The sequence below is a fragment of the Sapajus apella genome, unplaced genomic scaffold (assembly GCF_009761245.1).
Source record: "Sapajus apella isolate SASKATOON/1434 unplaced genomic scaffold, GSC_monkey_1.0 scaffold34, whole genome shotgun sequence".
Lineage (NCBI taxonomy): Eukaryota > Metazoa > Chordata > Mammalia > Primates > Cebidae > Sapajus > Sapajus apella.
This window is the reverse complement of record NW_022436974.1, coordinates 17090484-17116985: the sequence shown is the minus strand read 5'-3', so window position 1 is coordinate 17116985 and position 26502 is coordinate 17090484. Positions and strand designations below refer to the sequence as shown.

At 36.4% G+C, this 26502-nt stretch overlaps 1 protein-coding gene across 25 annotated transcripts in view; it reads right to left on the bottom strand.

The window, feature by feature from the left end:
• The window catches only part of DLG2 (discs large MAGUK scaffold protein 2), a 2183817-nt gene that overhangs the window by 789088 nt on the left and 1368227 nt on the right, over positions 1 to 26502 (bottom strand). The window contains exon 1 of one of the 25 annotated variants that reach the window (XM_032295978.1): positions 5819 to 6192. The exons of 21 other annotated variants lie outside the window; for them this stretch is intronic. In XM_032295978.1, the coding sequence (XP_032151869.1) occupies positions 5819 to 5923 (105 nt within the window). In that variant the 5' untranslated portion in view covers positions 5924 to 6192. Of the gene's footprint in view, positions 1 to 5818; positions 6193 to 26502 lie in introns of those variants that run through there. 3 more of the 25 variants (XM_032295986.1, XM_032295982.1, XM_032295980.1) reach the window with 3 other exon arrangements.

Sequence of the window (26502 nt, the reverse complement as noted above, 5' to 3'; positions counted from 1 at the left end):
GAGCAGCTGGGATTACAGGCACGCGCCACCATGCCCAGCTGATTTTTTGTAGTTTTAGTAGAGACGGGGTTTCACCGTATTGACCAGGATGGTCTCGATCTCTTGACCTCGTGATCCACCCGCCTCGGCCTCCCAAAGTGCTGGGATTACAGGCGTGAGCCACCGCGCCCGGCTGTTAGCTGCTTTTCAACTCTGTCCTGCTTCTTCTTGTGGCGCTGTATCCTATCCCCATATCACTGGTCACTAACTGGCCCCTTCTTAAAGTTCTGTGGCTGTGGGAATAGAAAGTTACTTGCTTTGCCTTAAGCAAAATACAGAACTTGTTGTCAGGCTAAAAGGGCTGCAGGCTGCCTGACAGACTGGAACTAAGAACTGGGAGTTTGGGGGACCCAGAAAGTCAGAGTCCAGCCTCTCTTAGCCCTTTTCAGCCTTTCTCTCAGTGTCTTTCTTTCACATCATTTCTCATCTCCTTTTCCTTTTCTACATTTGTTTCAGTCTTTTACATTTGTGTACAAATGTTCTCTGCCTCTCCATGTATATACCCTCAGTTCTAGGCACCGCTGTCAACCTGTAGGTCAGGCTGCATGTGGCAGGGATAATGAAGCCAGGTTTCCAAAAACCATCCCTTTCTTAACCTCAGGTTCTCTTCTGAGGCTCCAGTTGCTTTTTAGAGGGCCTGAATTATTTAGTGTAGTTATTATGATTTATCTGTATAATTCCTGACCTTAAATATGTCCCAACTCTCATCCTGGTTGTTCTGACCTTGCTTTTCTTCTCTAATGCTCAAAGTGTTAGATCACAAGTTGGAGAAAGTTAGCAACATATCCTCATTTCATAGTGCTCTTTCACGCCTTAGTGCCTTTGTTCCAGCTGTTTTAACCTCCCACCTCCATCATCTTGTAAACCCCCATTTTAAAACTGACTCGAGACTTTCCTCCTTTCTCCAGCCTTCCTTGTCTTTCCTTTCCATTCCAAGCAGATGGATCACTCTTTCCTTGCTGCATTTACCGTGGTTTGTATACATACCTTTTAAATGCTCCTCCGCATCATACTGCAATGCAGCTATCTCAGTTTCAGTGTTTCCTTCTTACTCTAGTGAGATGGTTAAGGAAATGGGCTCTGAGGTTGGATCATTGAGTTCAAGAGCCAATCATTCCATTTATTAACTAGGTGACTGTGGGAAAGCTATTTTATCTATTTTTTAAGCTTTGTAAAATGGAGATGGTATACCTACCTACATCAGATGTTGTTGACAGAATTCAGTGAAATAATACATGTAAAATGCTTGGAACAGTGCATGGCATAAAATGGGCGCTCAGTAAATCTTAATTTTTTTCTTTTTTTAATTTTTTTTTTTTGAGATGAAGTCTCCCTCTGTCGCCCAGGCTGGAGTACAGTAGCATGATCTTGGCTCGCTGCAACCTTCGCCTCCCGGGTTCAAGCGATTCTTCTACCTCAGTCTCCCGAGTAGCTGGGACTACAAGTGCACGCCACCATGCCCAGCTAGTTTTTATATTATTAGTAGAGATAGGGTTTCACCATATTGACCAAGTTGGTCTTGAACTCCTGACCTTGTGGTCCACTTGCCTCAGCCTCCCAAAGTGCTGGGATTACAGGCCTGAGCCACTGCGCCCAGCCTTAACTATTACTTTTTAACTGCCAGTACCTAGCCAAGGGTGTGGCAAGCAGGATATGTTAATTGTTTGCTGGATAAATGAACTGTATTTGAAGACTACAGCATACCTGGGAGAATGTTTTATTTCTTTTGTTTGTAGTGACTTTGAAAAATATCTACTGTTGCTATACTTTCTGATAATTGATGTGTATCTGTGTATGTATACGTGCAATATAGAACTGTTCTAAGAAACACTGTAAACAATTATTATAGTATGGTATTCAAGTGTGTAATAGAGACATATGTGCAACTGTTTATTTAATGTCTGTCCCCACAACTAGAATGTAAATGTTCCATGTTCTATTTATTATTAGATGTTCCAGGCATAACACAATTTCTGACACATAAAAGATATTTAATAAGCATTGGTTGACTGGATGACCACATGGAAAAATGGACTGCGTTTACACAATTAACAAGTACCTTTTCTGTTCCCTCCATTTGGAATGTCCTCTTCTTCCATCATTACTGAATGTCAAAATTCTGTTTAACCTTCTAACGTAGCTTAGATATCCTTCCATGAAGCTTGCCCCTTCTCTAAATTCTTGTGGTAATTCACAGATACTTAGGGTACTCTATACTTTGCATATGGTATTACAGTGATTTGCAAATCCATTTGAAAATTCCTGGAGGCAGAATTCCAATCAGGAGTTCTCCTGATTTACACATGTTTATATCTCTCTCAATGCTTAATAAGCTGCATAACCTTCACATTAGGGTCAGGATAAGTTTTTCTGAGATGAATGAATGAATGAATAATATTGCAACTGCTTTTTGATTGAATGAAGCCCCAAGTCTAGCAGCAAGATGGGCATAAGAATTGTATTTAGGATCCACTGATTCCAGGGTGAATGTTTTTATCTAATCCAGATATGATTACTAGCAGTATAAGGAAAACCAAATTTGTACATTGCAGCAAGAGATAGTAGGACACCATTTGGTCAAGGGGTAACACTATCTCTCTTACAAAGTCATGGCATCACGAAGAAGTTTTAAGTGTACTTTTGGGTACAGGATAAGTGTACTTATCCTGTCTAAAATAGTACCTGGCTCATAGTAGGGGCTCCAGAAAATGCAAGTGAACTGATTGAATTAACAAGTGAATAAAAACACAGGCCAGTCTCCATGAAAAGAACTACTAATTATGAGACTGTTTTTATAAGCATATCTACTCATCTGAATAAAATTGCAAAGCCTTTGTTTTGCCTGATACCCAAAGATATGGACTTCCTAGAAGAATGCCTTTAGTCCCCCATAATGGAACCAGTTTAAAATACTTCATGAGACCTTTTTATAATTCATGCACTGAATAAATATTTAGGAGCTTACACTTGCCAGCACTTATGCTGAAAGACAAGGAAAGTTCTGTGTTGCTGTTTTGCACTTGCGGACCTTGGATCCAGCAGATGAACTTGCTTGAGATTCCAGATTTTATTTCCATCTTAACACTCTAGGGCAGGATCTAACATGTGAAATCAAATCCTGAAATTCTGAAGGACTTCATAGTTTGGTTTCCTTCTTCTCTGAAGACTGTTTTGGGCACCGCTATCCAGGTATCAGCTGCTTTCAGGTTCCTTTCACAAATGTGAATTTTATATGGAGGTTCCCTGGGGCAGATTATATCATGACTTGACATTTTATGTCAGGTTTATTGTTAGTCCACAGAACTACACTGACTGAAAAACCAGTTGTGATCCATAGCTTATTGTGTGTGAGTGAGATGATCCAGATCATTTAGGTGACTCTGCATTCTAATGTTGTGTTAGGAATCCACACTCAGAGAAGAGCACTTCTTGCTTATGACCTTTTCATGTCAGTTCTAAGATAAACAACAACAATATGTGTCTATACCTTATATACATTGTTCAAGTATTTGATTTAAAAGAGAACAAGGTTTATCTTAGAGGAGCAATTATTTAAGCCATATATTTATCATTTATTAAATATAATAGACTCGGCATGATAGAATATGTATACTTTAGGATTGATTAAGATACTGTCGACAATGAAGTGTATCGTTAGTAAAAATGTCATAAGTACCTATAAGTGTACAAGTGTAAATACATGTGTGTACATGAAATATATATCATTGGGTTAAAAACTGCACGAAGCAAGGAATAAAGAGTATTTTTTCTGCTGACAAAGAAATAAATTGAGGTCAGTTTAAACACATTATATTTAATCATATATTTAATAAAGACTTGGAAGACGCTTGAGATATTGGCAAATTCCCAATATGTTCTGAAAAAGATTTAGAGCAGTCAAAAATAAAGCAAACCTGAAGGATAATTTGGGCATTAGTTTATGAATGTGTGAAGTAGGGGAAAGTGGAAACATACACTGGAATGAAAGAAAGAGTAGCCCATGAATGATGGTAATTGAATCCAAGGCTAACCATACCCACAGGGGTCTATTTCATGTATTAACACATCCCCGCCCCTACCATTACACCACCACAAGGCTATAGTCAAGGTTTCTGGGTTTTCTCCAGATGGATTGAACAGAAATAATTCTACAAGATCAGTAAAGATAAAGCTATTGATGAAAACTGTCAAGCATTAACTGGAAATTGGAGACTCTTGTTGGTGGATGCAGTCATTCCTCACATGCTCACCAAGCACTCTTTATGTGCCAGGCACTGTGCTGGACACTGGGAATAGATGCACTTCTATATTTAAGGAGTTCAAGCCAAGACAACAAGAACACAAACAAATAAATGTGAGTTTCTTCCTCCAACTTACTTCCCTGTTCACATTTACCCCAAAAGTTACAATATAATTAGAGAGACTGAGAGGAAAACACTTAACAATAAAATGTCAGGTGATAAATCAGAGGTGCATATAAGGTATCAAGAAGGGAGAAGATAACCCTGCCTGGCCAGGAATGTCTCCGTGAAAGAGAAAATACTTGAGCTTCACAAGGAGTATCACACTTTGATAACAACAACAGTTTAAAAAAAAGGGAGAGAGTTTCATAAAGACAGGAGGAGAAAACTATATTTTCTAGATTCTAGTGCAAAACAGAATCCTTATAACAATATGATTTAGAGAGGTTCCCACTATTAGTTTTTTAGACTTCCTACATAAATTATATAAGCTTTATATCTTCACTAGTCAAGATCAACTTACTGTGATCCAAGTAAAATATAGTGGTTCAATTAGAAGAGCTTCAAATAAAGCACAGTGTTTGTGACATTTAGGTGATTTCCAAGTTACAGAGAAAAATATGATGACATCTAACTTGAGTCACTTGAAAATAACGTGAACTTCAAGGAAGAGTTATTTCAAGTATTGAAACAAGCATATCTCTTGAGTTTCTATGTCAGAAATAATGTTTTTCTTGAGAGGGTACCAAACAATTTTTAGCAGAGATTATTAAGAATCTTCTCTCATAGCTCATTGGTGATCTCAGTTCTTCAAAGTATATCTAATTAAAATGATCAAATATTTTAATATTCTTCTTGCTAGTTTTATTTATCTTATCTCAGCCTATCAAATGTTGTCAGCCTGATTCCTCTGGATAAATAAATTATAAGCACAAACATTATTTCTCCATAATAAAACACAATGAAACTGATTCACTAATTCACTCTATATAGCTATATACAACTTCTGTCACGCATTTTTACAAAGATCTAAATATTGCATCACTACTTTACTAAATAAACAATTGTACTTTTCAACACAAGTTTGTTGGTGGGTTTTACTTGGAGTAAATAAAAGCAATTTTGGTTTCTAGAGATATATATATATATATATAAAACCTAACTACAAAAGATATTCAAGTAGTTCTCGGGGAACTAATGGGGAAATAAATATTGCAGTTCATTTTAATATTAATATACAAAATATCAATATTGTTTCATTTCATTAGTACAGACCACTATTAGAAACTACCATCTTCAGTGGAATGAGTTTGAATGGACTACTGTTTATTCTTTCTCACTGATTAATATTTGGACATATTAAGAATTAGGAATTCATGCAGAGAAAAACCATACATTTAGCCTAAACCAGAACTACAGAGAAAATAACCATGATTGTCAAATGCACAGAATACATACATTTCTCTATAGATATAACAGGAGAAAAAGGAAAAGTAAATAAAAGAATCCCTAGGAAAAGGGAAGAAAATTTTGCTTACCGGAATGAACGCATGTTGCATAGCTTGTTCACATTGTTTTAAGGAAGCAATAGTATCCCACAGAAGCTGATAATTCTCAGCCCGAGAAGCACTTGGCCGTTGCATAGCGAAAGCTGGTAACACTCAAACTGAGCTCATAGATCCCAGTTGAAGAAGGAAAAAAAAAACCCTGCAGATCTGTTACATAAACTTCTTAATTAGATCTGCTACACAAACTGCTATCTTAAGACTTAAAAAAAAAGTTAATCAGAACATTTCTTTTGGGGGATAACTGGGCATGACTTGAACAGAGACAGATGTTTTCATTGGGAAGAATTTTCATTCCCACACTTGTGAAAAGCAATCCCATCAGTGTTCTCCCGTCTTCACACGGGTCTGGTGAAACGGCACATACCATAAGTGTGTGGGGGGAAAGAAGTAGGAAGAAGGGAGATGTGAAAAAATATTCCTACCAGGAGATTTGGGCGGCAGGTCATGGAGGTAGAATTTAAGTAGCTTGTGAAAAAAGTAGTAACATTGAAGGGAGTAGGTCATATACACACATATACGTACATATACAGATGTCTGCATTTTGCTGTATGAGAAATACAACTGTATACATGCACACTCACAGTATCATTTAATATGTCCAACTCTCCTCTCAGTTTAGTTAAGAGCTAGATGTGGTATATTTTTTACCCACAGAATATTACTGCCTTTATGATACTGTAAGTTGTATATCTGGGATTATCTCTAAAGACAAGCCAGAAGGTATCTTAAAATGTAAGAGTAATTGGAAGAGCTTTATGTTGCCTATGTATTGAAGAAAAGTCACTTTTGTTCCTTATTCTAGATAAAATTTATATAGATAATACAAGCAGAATCGTGTCTTTAAATGTTCTTGGGAAATGAGAGTAGGCTGGAATGTGTTAATTCCAAAGAAATATGCGTGTGCACTTTGACAGCAAAAAAGACTCATATAAGCATGAAATAAAATATGAAAAGAATTTAGGGACATATTCTCAATTTCCTTCACCAAGGATAGTGCCTACACAGGGAGGTGAGGCTCCACCAGTCCCTAATATCTCTGCAGGATTGCTGAGCTAGGGGGTAAGGAATCTTGGAAGGTGATGCTCAGAGCACTTGGAAGTTCCAAAGGAATCTGTATTCTAAGGACTGGTTTCACAGCAAACAATAGTGATATTTATTCAAGAATTTCAAGACGTAAGAGGCAAAAGGAGGGAAATTCACAGCATAATAAATTATACATTTAATTGACCTAGAAAATCCAAGAAAGACCAAACAAGGTACGAATTGCAGGAAACAGTGTGATAACATACATGAAATATTTTCTCTGTAGTACTTTTGGAGGAGCAGCATGATTTGGGTTACCTAGTTTTCCTACATTTGTACCCTGATGATGGTGGATTGGTTCATTCTAATGACCTTGTAGTGCTAAAGTCTCAAAGACTGACACCAGGGAAGTCTTCCTCTTACCTTCATTACCTTCAGTTTTGAACTGAAGGGATGAAAAGTAGAACTGATCTTTCAAAATCTTTACTAATTTGTACATGTTACCTAATTTGCAGGGAAATTGCTTTTCCTTCGTACTTCGTGAGTGTACACCATAAGGCTATTGCCATTAGACAGTTTGTTTTTATATCAGTTCAACCAACCTTCTCTTTTTCTCATTCATGGTGTTCTGTTCAGCTCACACCCACAGTCCCTCCTCTGCCTTCATTCCTGCCCTTACAGTCTCCCATCTGCCCCAGCCACATGCTTCTTCTCCATGCATTGTCGACCAGCCAGCCCACCACTTTCAGAAAATATTCCTTCACTAGTAAATGTTCTGAATTTCTCAGGAAACAACAGGAAAATAAAAAGTTGTCTTTTAAGTCATTTTCCAAAATCCCAGTTAATCCTCTCTGAAATTGTTAAGCAAATGTTTATCATTATTCCAGACCCCAGCTGCTGGGTCTTCTGAGGCTTTTTCCTCCTCCTGTTCATCAAGATCCTTTATTTTTTCCTTTAAAGAGCCTCTCCTAAAAATCCTCTTCTCTTTAGTCTTTGGGGACAAAAAGGTAAAGAATTCATAGTCTTTGTGTGTGGAAACACTATGTTTTTAAAACTGCCCTTTGAATCTTGCATTCATTCATTTATTCATTGATCCAACAAATATATTAAGCATCTCCTATGCACTATAATTTTTGATAGTACTTTGGGCAAATGGATACATCAGATGTTGCCTCTACCTTTAAGGAGAGTCTAATAGGAAGGATGGTAAATCACTACAAATAACAAAAAGGCAAGTTTAAAAAAGTTTAAGTGCCATAAAAGAGGTAGCATAAATTATTTAGAAACCATTATAAAAGAAGAGAATATATGCATGGTGGAAATTAGGGCAGCCTCATGGAAGATTTAGCACTTTGCTAAAGCATGAAGTTAGAGCAATATTTGGTCATGCAGATATAGGGGAAATTCTGAGAAAGGAATGGTAGCGCTAAGGCACAAGGTCAGAAAGGTTTCACTGATTATTGGCTTGGAAGAAAAGTAACACCAAGAAAAAAGTTGCAAATCAATGACTACCCAGCTTCAAACTCAGATTTAGACTAAAGTCCAGATTATTCTTGATTGAAAACTATAGTTTCCTATTCCTGATGCTAACCAATATTACTTTTAACCAACTCACAGATAATTCATTTTCATAAATTCAGTGAAAATCTTTTTAAATCTCTTGAGGTGATAAATTATATGTGTTTACTCCTCACTCTTTGAAATAGGCACATTGATGTATTTTTGGAGGCCATAAGTGGCTCAATCATTAGGTTATATTACTTAGTTATTATTTTTTAAGCTGATCTTATGTGTTTTACATTCCTGCTCACTTTCTTAAGTTCTAAACTTCTTACTAAGTTCAAGGGGGGTCCACCATAAATCAAATATTTACCTTATCAAATATCTAAGTTCAATTTGACCTAGTTTAACAGAAATTTATTAAGCTCTACTACTACCAAGAACTGTGCTAGAAATAGAGAATACAAAGACAAACATAATATTATGTCAATCCTCTGTTTCTTTTCCACTGCCACTCAGTGTGTGACTGTCTCTGCCCCCAAGTGGAGCATATGTATTTTCCTCCTGTTAGCACAATGCCTGATAAGTAATTGCTATCATTTTTTCTGTTAAACAGTCAGTCACTAGGCTACATATCTATCACATCTAAATTTGTCACGGCGCTCTAGCTTAGACTGCAGACCTCAGAATACCTAATGGTACTTTTGTATAGTGGGACTTCCATACATTGAATGCTTTCTGCTGGTGAATCGTTTAAATTTAACTTCATGACAATTGTACTTCCAGTAAAAATAGATTAACAGGGCCTGGATTTGCATTCCCACCTAAAATAACCAAAAAAGGACACAATGTAGGAAAGAATGGGTTTCAAGAATGCACATGAGACAACAAAAAAAAATGACCGCAGAGAGAAAGGAAAGAAACAAGGCGGGCCCTGTGATTTCCAATTCTTACAGCCTTTGACACCCAGGCCATACTTCGGAGAGGAGAAATCCATTTATGGCCAGTGGACTTGCTGAATTGAGAAGATAGAATTGGTTTGCTGGGGAGATGAAGGCAGCAATTAGAAATGGAGAAATCCACAATTATAATTGGAGATCTCAACACCTTTCTCTAAATAATAGAACAAGTAGACAGAAAATCTGTAGAGATGGAGAAGACTTGTATAAAACTAGGCATCAATTGAACTAATAAACCTTTATATAATATTTTACTAACAACAGCAAAATATAAACATTTTTAAGTGATCAAATAGTATTTACCAAGGTAGAACATATTTTGAACTTGAAATCAAATTTTCATAAATTTAAAAAGATCCACATCATAGGAAATATAATCTCCAGCCATAATAGGATTAAGTTTAAAATTGATAACAGAACAACCTCTGGAAACTCTCAAAATATCAAGAAAATAAATGACATGATTCTAAATAACACATTGGTTAAAGAAAAAAAATTAAAAATGAGAATCTATTTTGAACTGAATGAACCGTAAACTACCAACTGTATCGAGTTTTGTTGGATTTCCTTAAAGCAGTAATTAAGGAAACATACATATCACTACACGCTTATATTTGAAAAGAAGGTAGTATAAAATTACTGACTTCAGATTTCATCCTTAGCAACCAGAAAAAGATTATGAACCCAAAGAATACAGATGAAAGGAAATAAAAAATATCAAAACAGAAGATAGAAGAAAATCAATAAAAACAAAAGCTGGTTGGTTATAAATAAAATTGATAACACTCTAACACTCTGGCAAGGCTAATGAGGAGAAACAAATTATCAAAATTAAGATGGAGGAAGACGACATCTCTGACAATCCTACAATCCTACAATATGAAAGGGCCAATAAGGAAATCTTCATGTATGTATGTATGTATTCTTACAGACATTGCAATGTTATGATCATGGCTCATTGAAGACTCAAAATCCTGGCTCTGTGAGTAGCTGGGACCACACACTTGGCTAAGTTTTTTTTTTTTTTTTTTTTTTTTTTTTTTTTTTTTTTTTTTTGGAGAGACAGGGTCTCACTTTGCTGCCCAGGCTCATCTTCAACTCCTGTTTCAGCCTCAGCTTCTCAAAGTGCTAGGATTACAAAACGTGAGCCACCGTATGTTGCTGAGAAAATCTTATAAACAACTTTTTGTAAAAAAATTTGATACCTTAGATGAAATGGAAAAATTCCTTGAAAGATGCAAACTAATAAAGAAGAAATAAGTACTCTAAGAGAACTCCAGGCCCAGATGGCTTCACTGATAAATTCCTCTAAATATCTTCAAGAAAGAAATAATAACAGTTCTACACAAAATTTTTCAGAGAACTGAAGAGGAACGAATACTTTCCAGATACTGTTTTGAGGTCAGCATTACCTAATTCCAAACCAGATGAAGATACCACAAAAAAAGCTAACATCAATAAACTCTCATGAATATAGATGCAAAAAATTCTAAAAATATATATTTTAGCAAATTTACTCCAACAATATATAAAAAGGATCAGGACCGAGTAGGCTTTATCCTGGGAATATAAAATTGCTTTAATATTTGCAAATGAACCAATGTAATTCATTAACTTTTTAAAAAAGAAACAAAACAAACTAACAACATACAATTATTTTAGTAGGTACAGAAACAGCATTTTACAAAATCTAGTATCTATTTCTGGTTTTAACAAAAAACTCAGGACAAGACAAGTATGCCCCTTATCAGCACTTATATTCAACATTGTCTGAGAGGCTCCAGATAGTGTAACAAGGCAAGAAAAGTAAATACAGATTGGGAAGAAAGAAGTAAAAATGCTTTTATTACACATGACATAATTATCTATCAAAATTCTCATGAAATCTGAAGAAATGTTACTAGAACCTTTAAGCACATTTAGCAAGGTTGCAGAACAAAACATTAATATTGAAAGATTAATTGTATCTCTATATACTAGCAATAAATACATAGAAATTAAAATTAAAATAACACAATTTATGGTACATTTTTGAAATATGAACTATTTAGGAATAAACCTGACTTTTCTTTTTTTTGAGACAGAGTCTTGCTCTATCACCTTGGCAACACCCACCTGCTAGGTTCAAGCAATTCTCCAGTCTTAGCCTCCCTCATAGCTGGGACTACAGGTGCACGCCACTATGCCTAGCTAATTTTTGTATTTTTTGTAGTGAAAGATTTTCACCATGTTGGCCAGGCTGGTCTCAAGCTCCTAACTTCAGGTGATCTGCCTGCCTTGATTTCCCAACGTGCTGGGATTACATAAACCTGATTTTTAAAGTATGCAAGGCATATACACCGAAAACTACAAAAAAGAAAAAAGAAGATGCAATATTGTTGAGATTTCATGCTCTGAAAATTGATTTATAGATTCAATGCAAACCCAATCAGAATCCCAGTGGGTGTTTATTTAGAGAAATTAAGAAGTAATATTCTAAAATCATAAAGAAAATAAAAAATACATGGTAGCCAAAATAACTTAATGAAATTGAAAAAAACACCTCTGATTTCTAGACTTATTATAAAACTAATATAATTAAGACAGTGTGGCATTGGCATAAAGATAGGTGAATAGATTAATGGAACAGAATAGCCACTACAGGAGTTGAACCATACATCCATAGGCAACTGATTTTTAATGAAGGTACAAAGTTAATTCAATGAAAAATAGATGAAGGGCAATTGGTTATCTACATGCAAAACAACAAATTTTGACCCACACCTCATTATGTATTAACTCGAAATGGATTATATGCTTAAATGCAAAACCTAAATAAAGCATATAAAGGAAAACATGAGAGAAGATCTTTATGACCTTGGAATAGGTAAAATAGAAAAAACAAAATCTGTAAAAGAACAAACTTATAAATCAGACATCATGAAAATTAAAAATTTCTGTTCTTTAAAAAATGTTGTTAAGGAAATAAAGAAGGCCACAGAATGAAAGGAGATGTTTACAAAATATACATCTCATAAAGGATTTGTTTCTAAAACAAACAAATAACTCTTAAAATTCAGTCAGGAAAAAAAGAAATGCCCCCAAAATGAGCCAAAGATTTGAATCAACGTTTCACCAGTGAAGATACTGGTATCAAATAAGCATCTGAAAAGATAATCGATATCATAAATTGTTTGAGAAATGAAAATTAAAACCCCAGTAAGATACTACTACACACCTATTAGAATAGCTAATATCAAAGAAGACTGACCATATCAAGTGTTGGTGATGATGTGGAAGATTGGAACTCTCAAACTCTGCTGATGAGAATATAAAATGGTACACCCCCTTTGGAAACAGGTCAGTAATTTTTTCTTAAGTTAAACATATACCTACCATATGATTTAACAATTCTACTCCTAGATATTTACTGAAGATAAACAAAAGCACATATGTATTCAAAGACTTTTATACAAATATTCATAGCAGCTTTATAAGAGCCAAAAGCTTGAAATAACACCAACAGATGAATAGATTAAAAAACTGTGATATTTGCATGCAATAGAATAGTGTTCAGCAATAAAAATGAATGAACTACTGATACATGCAATAGCAGGGGTTTATCTTTAAAAAAATCATGTTGAATGAAAGAGGACAAACAAAAAGAGCACATTCTGTATGATCCCACTTGCATAAAATTCTAGAAAACGCAATCTAATATATATAGAGACAGAGAGGAGAATAGCAGCTGACTGGGAATGGGGAGGTAGATCAAGTTGGAAGAAGGGATTATAAAAGTCTGGAAGAAATACAAAATGGCATGAAGAAATTTGTGGGGGGTTGATGGATATGCTTATTATCTTGAATTGATGGTTTCATAAGTGAAAACTCATCAAACTACCTCATTGAAGCTATTTAAATATTTTTAAGTTTCTAGCAAAACCAATGGAAAGTCTCATACTCCTGGGGCTTATCATAAGTAATAAGCTCTCATCATTTAATGTTGTAATCTTTCAGTTCAACCTGTCTCCATGGAGAGGGGTTGGGGAAAAAAGAAAAGTTTTGAAAGCAATGACCTTCCAACAGGAAGGGAAGAGGAGGATATGGATAAGTTTAATCAGAGAAAAGACCAAGACTTAAACCTCCAGGGCCTTACTTCTAGTTATGGTTCTTGCTCTAATTTAGCTGTAAGATCTTGGTTCAGTCATTTTGCTTTGACATACTTCAATGACTCAATTTTAAAATGAAAGGATTAGAAGCAACCATCTCCCAAGTTCTTTCAGAGCCATAATTCAATGATCTATAGATATATTTTAATCCTCAACAGTCCCATTTTCCTCACAAAGCAGCACTTATAGGTCTTATTCCTAATTAACAGACAGAGAAATAGGTTCACAGAGGCTAAAGTAACTTGCTTCACCAGTAACTATCTTGTGACCTTGGCCAAGTTCCATAGTTTCTCTTTTTTCAGATGTGTGTTTGTAAAATAGAGCCTGTGAGATAACAGTGCTTATCTCATAGGATTGTTGAAGACTAAATGAGTTAATATTGATAAAACTTTAGAGCAGAGTCTGGTGCATAGTAAGCACTATTATGTGTTTCTGAAATTAATTTTATTGATTTATTTTAACAAGTAAGAATTAACAGATCTAAGATTAAATTCATATTTTTTGGTTCTTAGTCCAATATACATTTGACGATTGATCAGTAATTATATAAAGTAAATGCAGATTCACCTTTTCTAACCACCATCACACCCTAAAGGATGAAACGTCCTAGTGTTCTTCCTCCCCGAGCCCTATTTACATCCTTCACAGTTCCTATCTTAATTTAAAACATATCAACTTATCTACTTTTTAATTATCTTCCTCCTCCACTAAACTGTAAGCTCAGAGAGCAGAAGTCAATGTACAGACAGCTCTAGCACAGTAGCTAGAATATAAGACTTTTTCAGGGTTTGCTTCATAGTATTGCTATTAATGGGGTCTAAAACAGATAAAAGCTAATTAAAATTTCATAAATTTATGTAAGTATATTTACCAGAATTTTCTGTATTTACAAAGATCTATGGTGAATTCAGCCATGACTCTTATTTAAAAAAAAAAACCCAGCATCTCTCCCATTTTTTCCTATTTGAGAGAGTGACACCTTGATGGGCAAGACTCACATGACTGTGCTGGGACAAAACGGCAAATGACAGATTTTACAGAGGAAATTATGTGACTAAAGTTCATATGAAGTGGATATGAAGGTTCCTGAGATATGACTTGAGAAATGGAGTGGGCAGAGCTGGGATTTACTGGAGGAGGAAGATGAAAGAGAAGCAGATTGAATATGTACATATTCAATCATCCAGTCATGCCTCAAACCCGCTTAAGATACGCAAATCATATTGCAGTGATATTCTACACATGCTGCACAGTCTCTGGAATCATATGCCCAGTACTACAAGGGAGAAGGCAAGTGAACTGAGAGAAGTTGACTGAAGTAGGTAGGACACCAGGTCTTGTTTGAACAGAGTTCTGCAGAATGCTAGATCACAGCATGTTAAACTTCAGACCAGAGTCAAAGCCAGGGCTAACATGAGGCAGATGAAGTTTGCCTTTACCATCTTCTTCCCTGTCTACAGCCCTCAGCCATTCTCCACTAGACTTTCTTGACAGAAGGAAAGCTACTTAAACTCAATTTTCGGGCAGTGTTAAGAATTTAATATGTCTCTTCCCCTACATGCTTTCTTGACTCTTCCTGAAGGCAGGTGTTAATCATATTCATCAGTTTCTTCTCGGCCTCTAGTGCATTGCCTGGCATGTAATAAAGGGCGTCAAAGTTATCTTAAATAAATAGATGGATGTAAAAAACGTTTTGTTTGATGTTGATGATAGGAATTCTTTATATTAGCAGAGCATGTTTTGATTGACAAAACACTTGTATCACCAGGACTTTTCTGTTACTCTTCACCTTCTCCCTATTTACGTATTTAAACATTATTATGTCAATGGCTCCTTTGTTTGTTTTTTTGGCTCACATTTCTCCCCTAAATTGAATATCCTGTTGCTTGCTGGTCATCTCCATTCAGGTATCTCACAGATCTCTCAGATTCAACAGCTACAAAAGCTGAGCTTTCATCCTCCTTCTTCCTAACTCAAATCTGCTTCTCTTTCATGTTCCTCATCCAGTAAATCCCAGCTCCGCCCACTCCATTTCTCAAGTCAAGTCTCAGGAACCTTCATATCCACTTCATCAGACCCTGTGATGGAACAGTATGTCCCTGCTTGTCACCAGAATCAGCTTGTGCCATCTCCCCCTTCTCTGTGCCCTAGCCCCACAGGCCTCTTCCCTTATTTAGGATATAATAAATCCCATTCTCATGTTGGTTCCTATGCAAATACCAGTTCTTCTGCTTGAAATCTTCTCCCACCTGTTCTCCAGCATTCTCTCCCACTTATCATTTAAATCTTAGCTTCACTGTGCATCGTAGGAGGCTTACCAGATCCCTGTCCTCTATTTTCTAGATGCTAGTAATCCTTCCTTCCCCCGGATGGGAAAACCAAATAGGTCTTCAGACATTACCTAATGCCCCATAGGGAAACAAAATTATGCCCAGCTGAGCACCACTACCCTACACCTTACTCAGGACATCCTGTTGTAGCTTTTCATGGAACCAAGTTTGTAAAACCTCTTTTGTGACTTTTGTGTAATGTTTACATTACATAGCTGAATTACTTCATTATGGACAAAAAGTAGTATTTTGCTTATAATTTATCATCTATATATAGTGTCCAGCATAAGTAGGTACTCAATAAATATTTGTTAAATAAATGAATGAATTTGATTCTCACACAAACCTTATGGAATATGCACAGCCAGAATTAGCAGTCCTATTTCTAAATTGATGTAGAAGATACATTGAGCGGTTCAATGAGAGGTCCCTGAATCACATCATCAATAAATGGTAGACCTAAGAAATGAACCTGAATTTTACCACTCTCAATTTCTCTTACCAGCATGTATCATTTTACTGCCATTATCATGTATTTAACCTTCTCAGATGACTTCACCTTCTTTTTTTTTTTTTTTTTTTTTTTTTTTTGAGACGGAGTTTCGCTCTTGTTACCCAGGCTGGAGTGCAATGGCGCGATCTCGGCTCACCACAACCTCCGTCTCCTGGATTCAGGCAATTCTCCTGCCTCAGCCTCCTGAGTAGCTGCGATTACAGGCACGCACCACCATGCCCAGCTAATTTTTTGTATTTTTAGTAGAGACGGGGTTTCACCATGTTGACCAGGATGGTCTTGATCTCTTGACCTCGTGATCCACCCACCTCGGCCTCCCAAAGTGCTGGGATTACAGGCTTGAGCCACCGCGCCCGGCCCGACTTCACCTTCTTTCTCTTCCAAGTTCTTTATTACATGTTGTCCTTGTAGTCCATGCACAGTAATATACTCCTAGTTTTACATCAAGGGCTGAATAGCTCAGGCCGTACAGTGTCTTCCAGTGAGATTCCACTCTGCTACTTTTAAAAACTCACAACGTATTAAATATAAGAGAGACCATTAGGGCTTCTCATGTTATAATAGGAGCACAAGAGGGTAAAAAAAAGTCAATAACTCTCCTGAGTACATTTGCTTTTATCATACACTTAGCTCAGACTTGTGGTCTGCTCTAGTAAACAGACTGAAGAAAACTAATCACAGGACAGGTTAAGATATTCTAATTTTAATAAAACCACCACAATATTGTTAACGAGAATATGAAAGAAATTCTAAAGATGCCTGGCTAAAATTATCTTTTCTTTTTATGCTGCTTAAGTATGGCCAAGCAGAAAAATCTCAATTGAAAATGGAAATTCTCTTAAATGGTGCTTTCAGCACACTAATGCACTTCTCTGTTCCAAGGTTTTGAATAGCAAGATCTATTACAGCACAGTTACTCATTATTTCCCCCAAGTAAACTATGTTTGAATAGTCTAAGGGCCATCATAGTCTAAGTGGCTGAGTGAGGACCGGGCATGCTGCTGAGAGGTAAACTTGACTTAGAGGTGCCCCCGAGCCATGGAAAGTTGCTGCATTGGTGGGGTTCGTCACGTTAGAATTCCTTTCCTGTTAGCAAAGGCCGGGGTTGATGCCTAAGCTTTTCCATCTCTCTGCAGAAACAGAGAGGATTTAAGAGTACAAGATCTGGAGGCCAACTTTCCAGGTTAGAATCCTAACTTCAATGCGTCTAAAATGTCTGATTTGATCAGATTACTCTATACTTTGGGCCTCAGTTTCCTCATATGTAAATTGGGTTGGATAATGGCATTTATGTCATATAATTGTTGTAAGAGATTAAATGAGGTGATTCAAGTTTACTGCATAAAATAAGTACCCAATAATAATTGTTACCTATTAATCTATCTTCTTTACATACACATATTTCTATTTCTGTGTAAATAAAAATATTTGGTATTTTACTAAGCTCTGTCCATATCCCAGATATTATATTATCTCAGTAATTCACAAGCACCTTTAGGGCCTAATCTCCATTGCATTTTCATCATCATAAAAGTATCTCATTTGATTCTTACAACAACTCCATGAGGTTGGGATGGTTATATCCGTTTTATAGATACGGAACTCAGATCTAGACTGGTTGGACTGTGCTTGTAATTATGTACTTAGATAGCATCAGGGCCAGGGCTAAAGCTTTGGTCTTCTTAGGAATACTCTTCTGCTCTTTTCAGCCCATAGAATTTTCACAGACTCAGTGTTTGTCTTAACACTTTGGGATATTCAAATGACTTCAGAGTAAAGCTCCCTGGGAATCTGTCCTCCCTATTCCCTGTTCTAATCAATGTATTTTCACTGGGTAGCAGCTGCATGCTTTAGTCAGGGTTGCATAAGTCTCTGTTTCTATCTCTCTCTCCTTCTTTACCTCTCCCTTCCTCCATTTCTCTTTCCTCCTTTTTTCTCTCTTCCTTAATTCTACCTCTCTGCTTCTCTCCCTCTATATTTTTCTGTCTCTTAGACACACACACACACACACACACACACACACACAGACACACACACACACAATATTTTATTCATCTATTTCATTCAGAAGGAGTGGTATCATTAATAATGACTTTGAAGTTTCCAATATCTGTAATGGGATGACTGTGATCAGGTGAGAGCCAATATGTAAACTTGGATTACTAGTGCAGGCAAGGGTCATGCAGTAAATGAAAAAGCAAAGAAATGGAGTATGGATTAAAAAAATATATAGAAAGGGGATAGCAGCAGTCCTTGATTCTAGCAAAGCTTGTAGGCAGTGGAAAAATAATAATTAATTTAAAATATTTCTAGGGGAAGGTAGATGAGTCTGACTAGCTAATCATTTCACTAAATTGATATCACATGATATTAAATAGTTAACAGTCCATTAATTATTTACTGTGTAAATTTGGGAAATTTGAGTTAACATCACCAGGCTTTACTTTTCTCTCTCATAAAATATGATTAAAAATAATATTAATCTTTAGGATTATTGTAAGATTAAATGAATACTTACACTTCAATATTTCTTAGAGTGTAAGAAAGTGCTAAATAAAAAAATAAATAAATGTTAGCTACTGTCAACAGTATTATTATTTTATGAATGCTATCAGGAAGGGAAAAGTATAGGGAGCCTCCAAGATGATCGTGATAATAGATTTCTATTCGATACTTTAGGCAATAAGAAAGGATATTTTGCAGTTATTTTTTAAAAGACTTATTTAAATGCAGGGAATTCAGTTAGAATTTATTTGCAAGAATCAGGTAATTCTAAGACAAAATAAGTAACTAAATCTCAGAGTCATTTAAAGCATTAATCTCCTGTGCTCATGAGATCTAGGCCCATTCACCCCTAAATGAAATTGCGTATAGAATATTCATGTATCAGTAGAAAAATCCCTAAATGAACCTAAATCAAACATTTGAAATTATACTATGAAGTCAAAACAGTGATGCGTAAATGCTTCCAAATATGAAAGACCAGCACCATAGTCACCGATAATGGAGTCCACCAAAACAGGCCTTGCAAACTTTGTTTCACTGAACTATGTTGACATAATTAAAAGTCGGTTAATGTAGGGATCACAAACATTTATAGTGGGGAGAAGCTTTTGTGATGTTTACTTTTATAATGAACTAGACTTAAATATTGCTCATGCACAGAAATATGTTTTGTGAGCATTGCAAGAATTCTTTTTTCATCAGTAACCTCGTCATAAAAAAGTCGAAAACCAAGGCCCTTAATCATGTCATATGCTTTTGGAGTCCTTTGCTCAGCAATAATTTTGTTTAAAAACCTTTCAATGAACACTAACATAACAGAAACCGTCAACTCCATTTTTATAGTAAAAGGAAAACTGCTGTGGTGAAGAGTTTCCAATCATTATATCTAATTAAAAAGTTAATCCTTAAGTTTCTCAGGTTTAAGTTCTTTCAAATGTAACAAAAGAATTTCTTTTTCAAAATGGGAAGCAAAGCGCAGTCATTAACAAACACTGCCTCTCTGCTAAAGTCACAAACTTGGAATTAAAAAAATATTGGCCCAAGTTTTTTAGGAAAATTACAATAATCAGCCAAACCTTGGCCTTCGTTGACCTATGTTTTTCAATACAGAAAAACTTCATTGTAGCACTGACAGTGGGAGATCAAAAAATAATTGCAATTTAAGCCTTTGAACTACAAAGAGAAAAATGGCCTCTGCATTCCAGCTCATGGGGGAAATGGGATGTGATTCACTCTCTTAGTATGAGTAAAGGTAATTCTTTCAGGTCTAGAGATGGAGCTAGAAGTAAATTCTTCTAAATAAGTAAGCCTTTATCATAAGATTCTGATTCACAGGAAAATCTAAAGTCACAGTCCAACCTCCTGAAGCCCAGTGGTGAAAGAAAGAGAGGACTCCTAGACAAACATGGAGATGATCCACCCAGGCATGGCTGTCTCACCGATGGTAAACAAGAAAGAGTGGGAGAAACAGTTCTGAAAGATTAAACGCAAACTGCAAGATGATGAGCAGATTGCTTTGACTATCTCTACTTCCAGCCTATGCATGCAAAGTATTTTAGGATACTGTGTGATGATCAGAGAAAGCAAGCTTGTTTCAAAGTGCCATTTCCTGGATGGTGAGACCCTGCAAAGTAACCAGGTCCATAATATAGTAATGCATTTCACAAGGGGCTCCCTTCCTTTCCCTTCCCCGTTCCCTCCCTCTCTTTCTTCCTTTCTCCCTCAGCCTCCCAAGTAACTGGAACTACAGTCACTCATCACACCCAGCTAATTTTTGTATTTTTAGTAGAGACAAGGTTTCACAATGCTGGCCAGGATGGTCTTGATTTCTTTACCTTGTGATCTCTTGACCTTATGACTTTGTAATTAAAATTACTTTTTAATTTTGTTAGTAACCAGTTCAGTAAATCATCTACAAATCTCATCATTTTTTTATAATTTACCCTGTGTATTCTAAAAATGAGGTAGTTTGTATTACATATAACTGACCATTGACCAAAATGATTAAAGGACAGCTAAGTGAGCTTAGGTATATAGAAGAAATAAATCCAATCAGGTGCGAGGTGAGAAGTTATGGTTAAGATAATAAAGAATTAACAAGTTAGGGAGACGAGACAGAATATTGCCAAGTTAGACCAAATGGGCAATACCCAAATCCTGTCTCGACTGATAGCACCCTACCTTTTGAGTTATCATTAATGAATGATATTATTTATATGATGTATTATAAACAATATGGAACCTATGTCCCTTCATTGAAAACATGAAAAAGTCATTATTAAAGTCCTAATCTCTAAGTTTATATTCTCCCTTATCTATTTATAAGGTTATTAAATAAAGCTAGAACACATCAGAACCTGTTTTTATCCTTAATAACTTTTATCTCTGTTTGATTTATATGCAGAAAAACAAAGATAATTCCAGCTAACAGATGACCCAAAGAATAAAGAGGCACAAAAACAACAGGTCTAAATACTGTTAGCACAAATAATTAGCTAATTAGGCAAAGTTTTCCTATAAACCTATTTCTTCATCTGTAAAATGGAACTAATACCTTCAGTCTCACACAGTTGTTGGGCAGGTTAGATAAGCTGATATGAGTAAGTTTCCAGCTCAGCTCCTATCAGTAGTAGGTCATCATCAAAGTAGGTTATCCTCAATGAGTTTCTTTTAAGTGTTTTGAAAAACATCTCCTCTATTTATCAAATGCTTACAGGGTCTAAATTTTGTTTTATGTATTGGTGACACATAACACTGCCCTGTCTTTAAGGATTTCACAGACTATAATAGCTAATCATTTCACTAAATTAATATCATAATGGAATGACTATAGAGTGTGATGAAAAATAACATGGCTATATTGGTTGGAAGTCTAGGGAAGGTAGGGAAAAAGTAGACCAAGGGAAGCTACAGACAAAAAGAAATGTCACTGAAGGTGACTGTGCAGGGGTGGCAGGAATTTGGCCGAAAGACAAGAGAGGACATGATTTTCCAGGCTCAGAGTAACAACATATATATTAAGTTATTCTCACCTCATGCCTATAGTTACAAGTGGAGAGACTTCTCCAGGCTAGTTCTCTGGGTCTCTTTCCCCATCCCCAGAAGACGGGAGTTTTATGCTAGCTAAATCTGAGAAATGGGACTAGAGAAGCTCAGCTCACCCCTGCCTCTTGGGAGCCAGCCTGCCTGCCAGCACCTAGCATTCTCTTTTCACTGTAAGATAAACTTAGCTAGAAGCTATGCCTCTGCGCAAGAAACTGATAATTTGAAGGGTAAATTGAGTTCAGGGGGATGTTAGCAAGCCCCTTTTCTTACCTACCACAGTCAATTCTTCCAAGCTAGCTTTTCATCAGTAGAAGTTCTGGTTTTTATCATCTCTATCAACGTCTGGCACCTATATCTTATCTGGTTTTGACCTTAACTCTATTAAGCCTTGTCAAACCTGATAGAAAATGAAAGTTTAGACACAAGAAATCATATATGAAAGTTTAGACACAAGAAATTACATAGTATATCCAAAAGGCAGTACTTCTTATTTTTCAGAAGAATAAAGTACTTGGGAAGAGGGGAGGGAGATAAAATAGATGTAAAGGCAGCAGAGGGCCAATGCCTTTGGCTTCCTTGGTCCATATTGCAAGAAAAAGAATTGTCTTGGGCCACATAAAAAATATAGTAACACTAACAATAGCTAATGAGCTAAAAAAAAAAATGTCACAAAAAATCTCATAATGTTTTCAGAAAGTATATCAATTTGTATGGGGCCAACAGGCTGTGGGTTGGATAAGCTTGGCTTAAGGTTTAAAGTTGGTCCATGAGTAGGTTATGGGGTTTCTCTGTCACACTAAGAAATTTGAACTGCATCTGAAAGCAGTGTGGAGCCACTGAAGGATCTTAAGCAGAATGACAAGGCATTTTGTGTGTGTGTGGGGGGGTGGGTGTTGGAAATATTTTGGCAACTTTGGTGGATAGATTTAGTGGTGCATTGGAGGCACAAGTTAAAAGGCAGCTCCAATAGTCCAGGCAAGATCTTTGCAAGTAGATTTAGTCACTGATCAACTTTTTATCTCAACATTTTTTTAGATTCCATGAAATGTAAGACAGAGGGCTATCATATCTTACTTTGCAATCACAATTGAAAGATATCACAGGCCGGGCGTGGTGGCTCAGGCCTGTAATCCCAGCACTTTGGGAGGCTGAGTGGGTGTGGGTCATCGGAGGTCAGAAGTTTGAAATCAGGCTGGCCAACATGCTGAAACCCCATCTCTACTAAAAACACAAAAATTAGCTGGGCATGGTGGTGGGCACCTGTAATCTCAGCTGTTCAGGAGGCTGAGGCAGGAGAATTGCTGGAACCAGGGAGGCAGAGGTTGCAGTTAGCCGAGATCATGCCACTGTACTCCAGCTCAGGCTACAACAGCGAGACTCCATCTCAAAAATAAAAATAAATAAAGATACCATAGAAGCTCAGATGGGGAAAAACTTCATATAATGAGTTCCAATAAGAGTTATTTGCTTAAACTAACCCGTTGTTGAAGTGAAGAGATGATTTTATGGATAATCTAGAACTCATCAGAAATAATTACACCTAATTTAAAAAACATTGTCTAAAAAGCAAGCTAACTTTCCCCAATTATACAATAAGTAGATGTTCAAAAAAAAAAAAAAAAAAAAAAAGGGACACAAGCCTCCTGTCTAATGCTACCTTTCCTTCCCTGCCTGGCTGACACATCACCACCATCAGAAAAAGAATCCCCATGTAATAGCAGCCATATAACAGACTAGGTATAAAAGTTCAGGAAAGATAATACAGTACCTGATTCACCTAGCAATGTAAGCCTGAAACACAATAGGAGGCAGGTTCTATAAGATGCAGAGCAAGACTGGAAATTGGGACTGTTGGCCTAACCCTCCATATTCTAGCCCAGGTTCTTCTTGGTAAACGTGCAGTCTGTTTTTAATTTATGGAGTTGTATGAATTTATATCTTAAAGTTATTATGCATAAGTAAAAATGTTAAAATAGAGCTAGCTTTTTAAAGAGCATCTCTTGGCTGGGCGCAGTCGCTCATACCTGTAATCCCAGCACTTTAAGAGGCTGAGGTGGGTGGGTCACCTGAGGTCAGGAGTTTGAGACCAGCCTGACCAACATGGTGAAACCCCATCTCTACTAAAAATACAAAAAATTAGCTCGATGTGGTGGCAAGTGCCTGTAATCTCAGCTACTCGGGAGGCTGAGGCAAGAGAAATACTTGAACCCAGGAGGTAGAGGCTGTAGGGTGCTGAGATTACGCCACTGCACTCCAGTCTGGGCAACAGTGAGACTCCACCTCAAAATATATATGTGTGTCTCAAAAGGTAAAAGAAATTTTAAATAGAACTTTCAGAGGTATAAGTGAATTATTTGGAAAACTGTATTATTTTTACTCCATCACTAAACTTACGAAATTTGCAGAAAACCCATCTATGATCATTAATTTTGGAGCTCTATAATTATCTAAGTAAGTATAGTTTTCTGACCATTTTCATCAACAAATACAGTCTTGCATAGAATTAGTACAGCACAACAAAAGGAGTGACTCTTTGGATTCAGAACCTGAGCTTCAATTCCAAATCAGTTTCTTGCTCATGGTATAAATTAGGGTAAATTATTTTGCTTCTAAAAGTCTATTTGCTCATCTGTAAAATGAGATAAGATGATCTATCTCCCTGTTATTTTGGAAGTTAAAATAATATTAGTAATATTAACAATATATGAGAAATGCCTAATAGATGGTACTTGTTAGTATAGTTATAATAGTCACATAAAGCACATGGCATCATCAAATGACAGAGCTATAAAAGAAAGTAGGGATCCAGGCTGCCACTTTTTTCTTTCTCATTCATGGCTAAACTAATTTTCATTGTATTTTCTTCTCGGGAGCCTTGATGAGGTCTCATCATTCTTCTTAGCATCATGATCCAGAGAAATCACCAGGAATCAATCAGAGCTGACACAATGAAACATAAATCATGGGTTTTATTTTTAATTTCTTTGAAGTTCCTCATTTTATAGTTGAGATGCAGACACTAAGAGTCTGAGAGTTGACTAGGGTGATTCAGGGTCCAGCGTCGTACAACTACTAGAATCCTGGTTTCTAGCTCTGTACCTTTCATTTCAACACACTCGCTCATTTTCCTCTGAATTATGAAATTCAAGCATGAATTCACACTGGGAGAGTGAGACCACTAGATATAATCTGCCACTATCATGTTTCTGCTGATCTATGAATTAAACCATGACCCTTGCAATACACAGCTTATAGAACTGAAAGAAGAAACTGTTGAGAAGACTCTGCACTCTTTCAAGGACGCTATAATGGTATTCTATGATAGAGTAATTTTAGTGATGGAATAATGGATATTATGCCAAGCTACTGCCACTCTGGATAAAAACATCTCATGATGAGAGGACATTTTCAGATGACTACAAAATATGGTTTAACAATTTCTACATCAATTTAGTCAGTTGGTCTGGAATGTGCAAAGGGAATATCTGTTCCCAGTGGCTAAAACGTATTCCTAAAAACACAACTTGCTTATTACTATCTTAAAATCAAACTGAAGTTTAAAGAAGAAATAAATTTTAGAAAAATGTTTGGCATTTTTTTTTCAAAATTCTGCTTAGAATTTAATTAAAATAATAAATGTCAACTCTTGAAGTAAAGGATTTAGAATGAACAACAGACACAGGCCTTAGATACGATTTTGCTACTTGAAACTTAAGTGTGAAAAACTGAGACAGGATTCCACTTTAAATGTTCTCAATCTCTTACCCTGTTTCTCCTTTATGTTTGGAGCAATTTTTAATGAACCCAACAGATGTGTTCCAGAGATGTACTTACAATGTTTTTTTTTCTCTTCGAGTTGGGGTCTCACCTTTAACCTAAGCTGGAGTGCAGTGGTGGCGAATCATGGCTCACTGAAGCCTTGAACTCCTGGGCTCAAGAGATCTGCCTGCCTCAGCAGTCCGAAGTAGCTGAGGTGTATACCACCATGTCTGGCTAAGTTATTTCATTTTTTGTAGAGAAGGGTGCCACTATGTTGCTCAGGCTGGTCTCTAACTATTGGCCTCAAGCAATCCTCCCACCTTACCCTCCTGAGTTACTGGGAATATGGGCATGAACCAACATACCCAGTGGTATTTATGATTTCATATTTCAACTTAAGCAAGAGAGAGAGAGAATGGAAATCATATGCTGAAAAAAGGTAAAATACTATTTCAGTAGGGTCAACTGATTATTTCCTTCTCAGTATGCCTCCCAAATTCTTTCTAGCAACTTTCCTAAGAAATCTGGGATATTCATCATCCACTGTGTTTAAATAAGATATTCCAAATACCTTTTCATGAAGGTATTAGAGAAAGGGGCAAGTCAGAGCCAAAGAGGGAGGAAAGGATTAACATCAGGTATTGGGTGAACATGATCTACAGCCTGTGGTCAGTATCTGGGGTCTTTCTTAAGACACCCTCCCAATTTCCAACTTAAAAATGAGGTAAATTAAAATTGACTTCATAAGATCAATACTCACCCATGTGAGGTAACCTCTAAGAAATGGAAAAAAAAAACCACACCTAGACCAGCATGATTGATAAATTAACCTGTTTAAAGAAAAATTGACTGAATCACAAGTTTGGGAGGA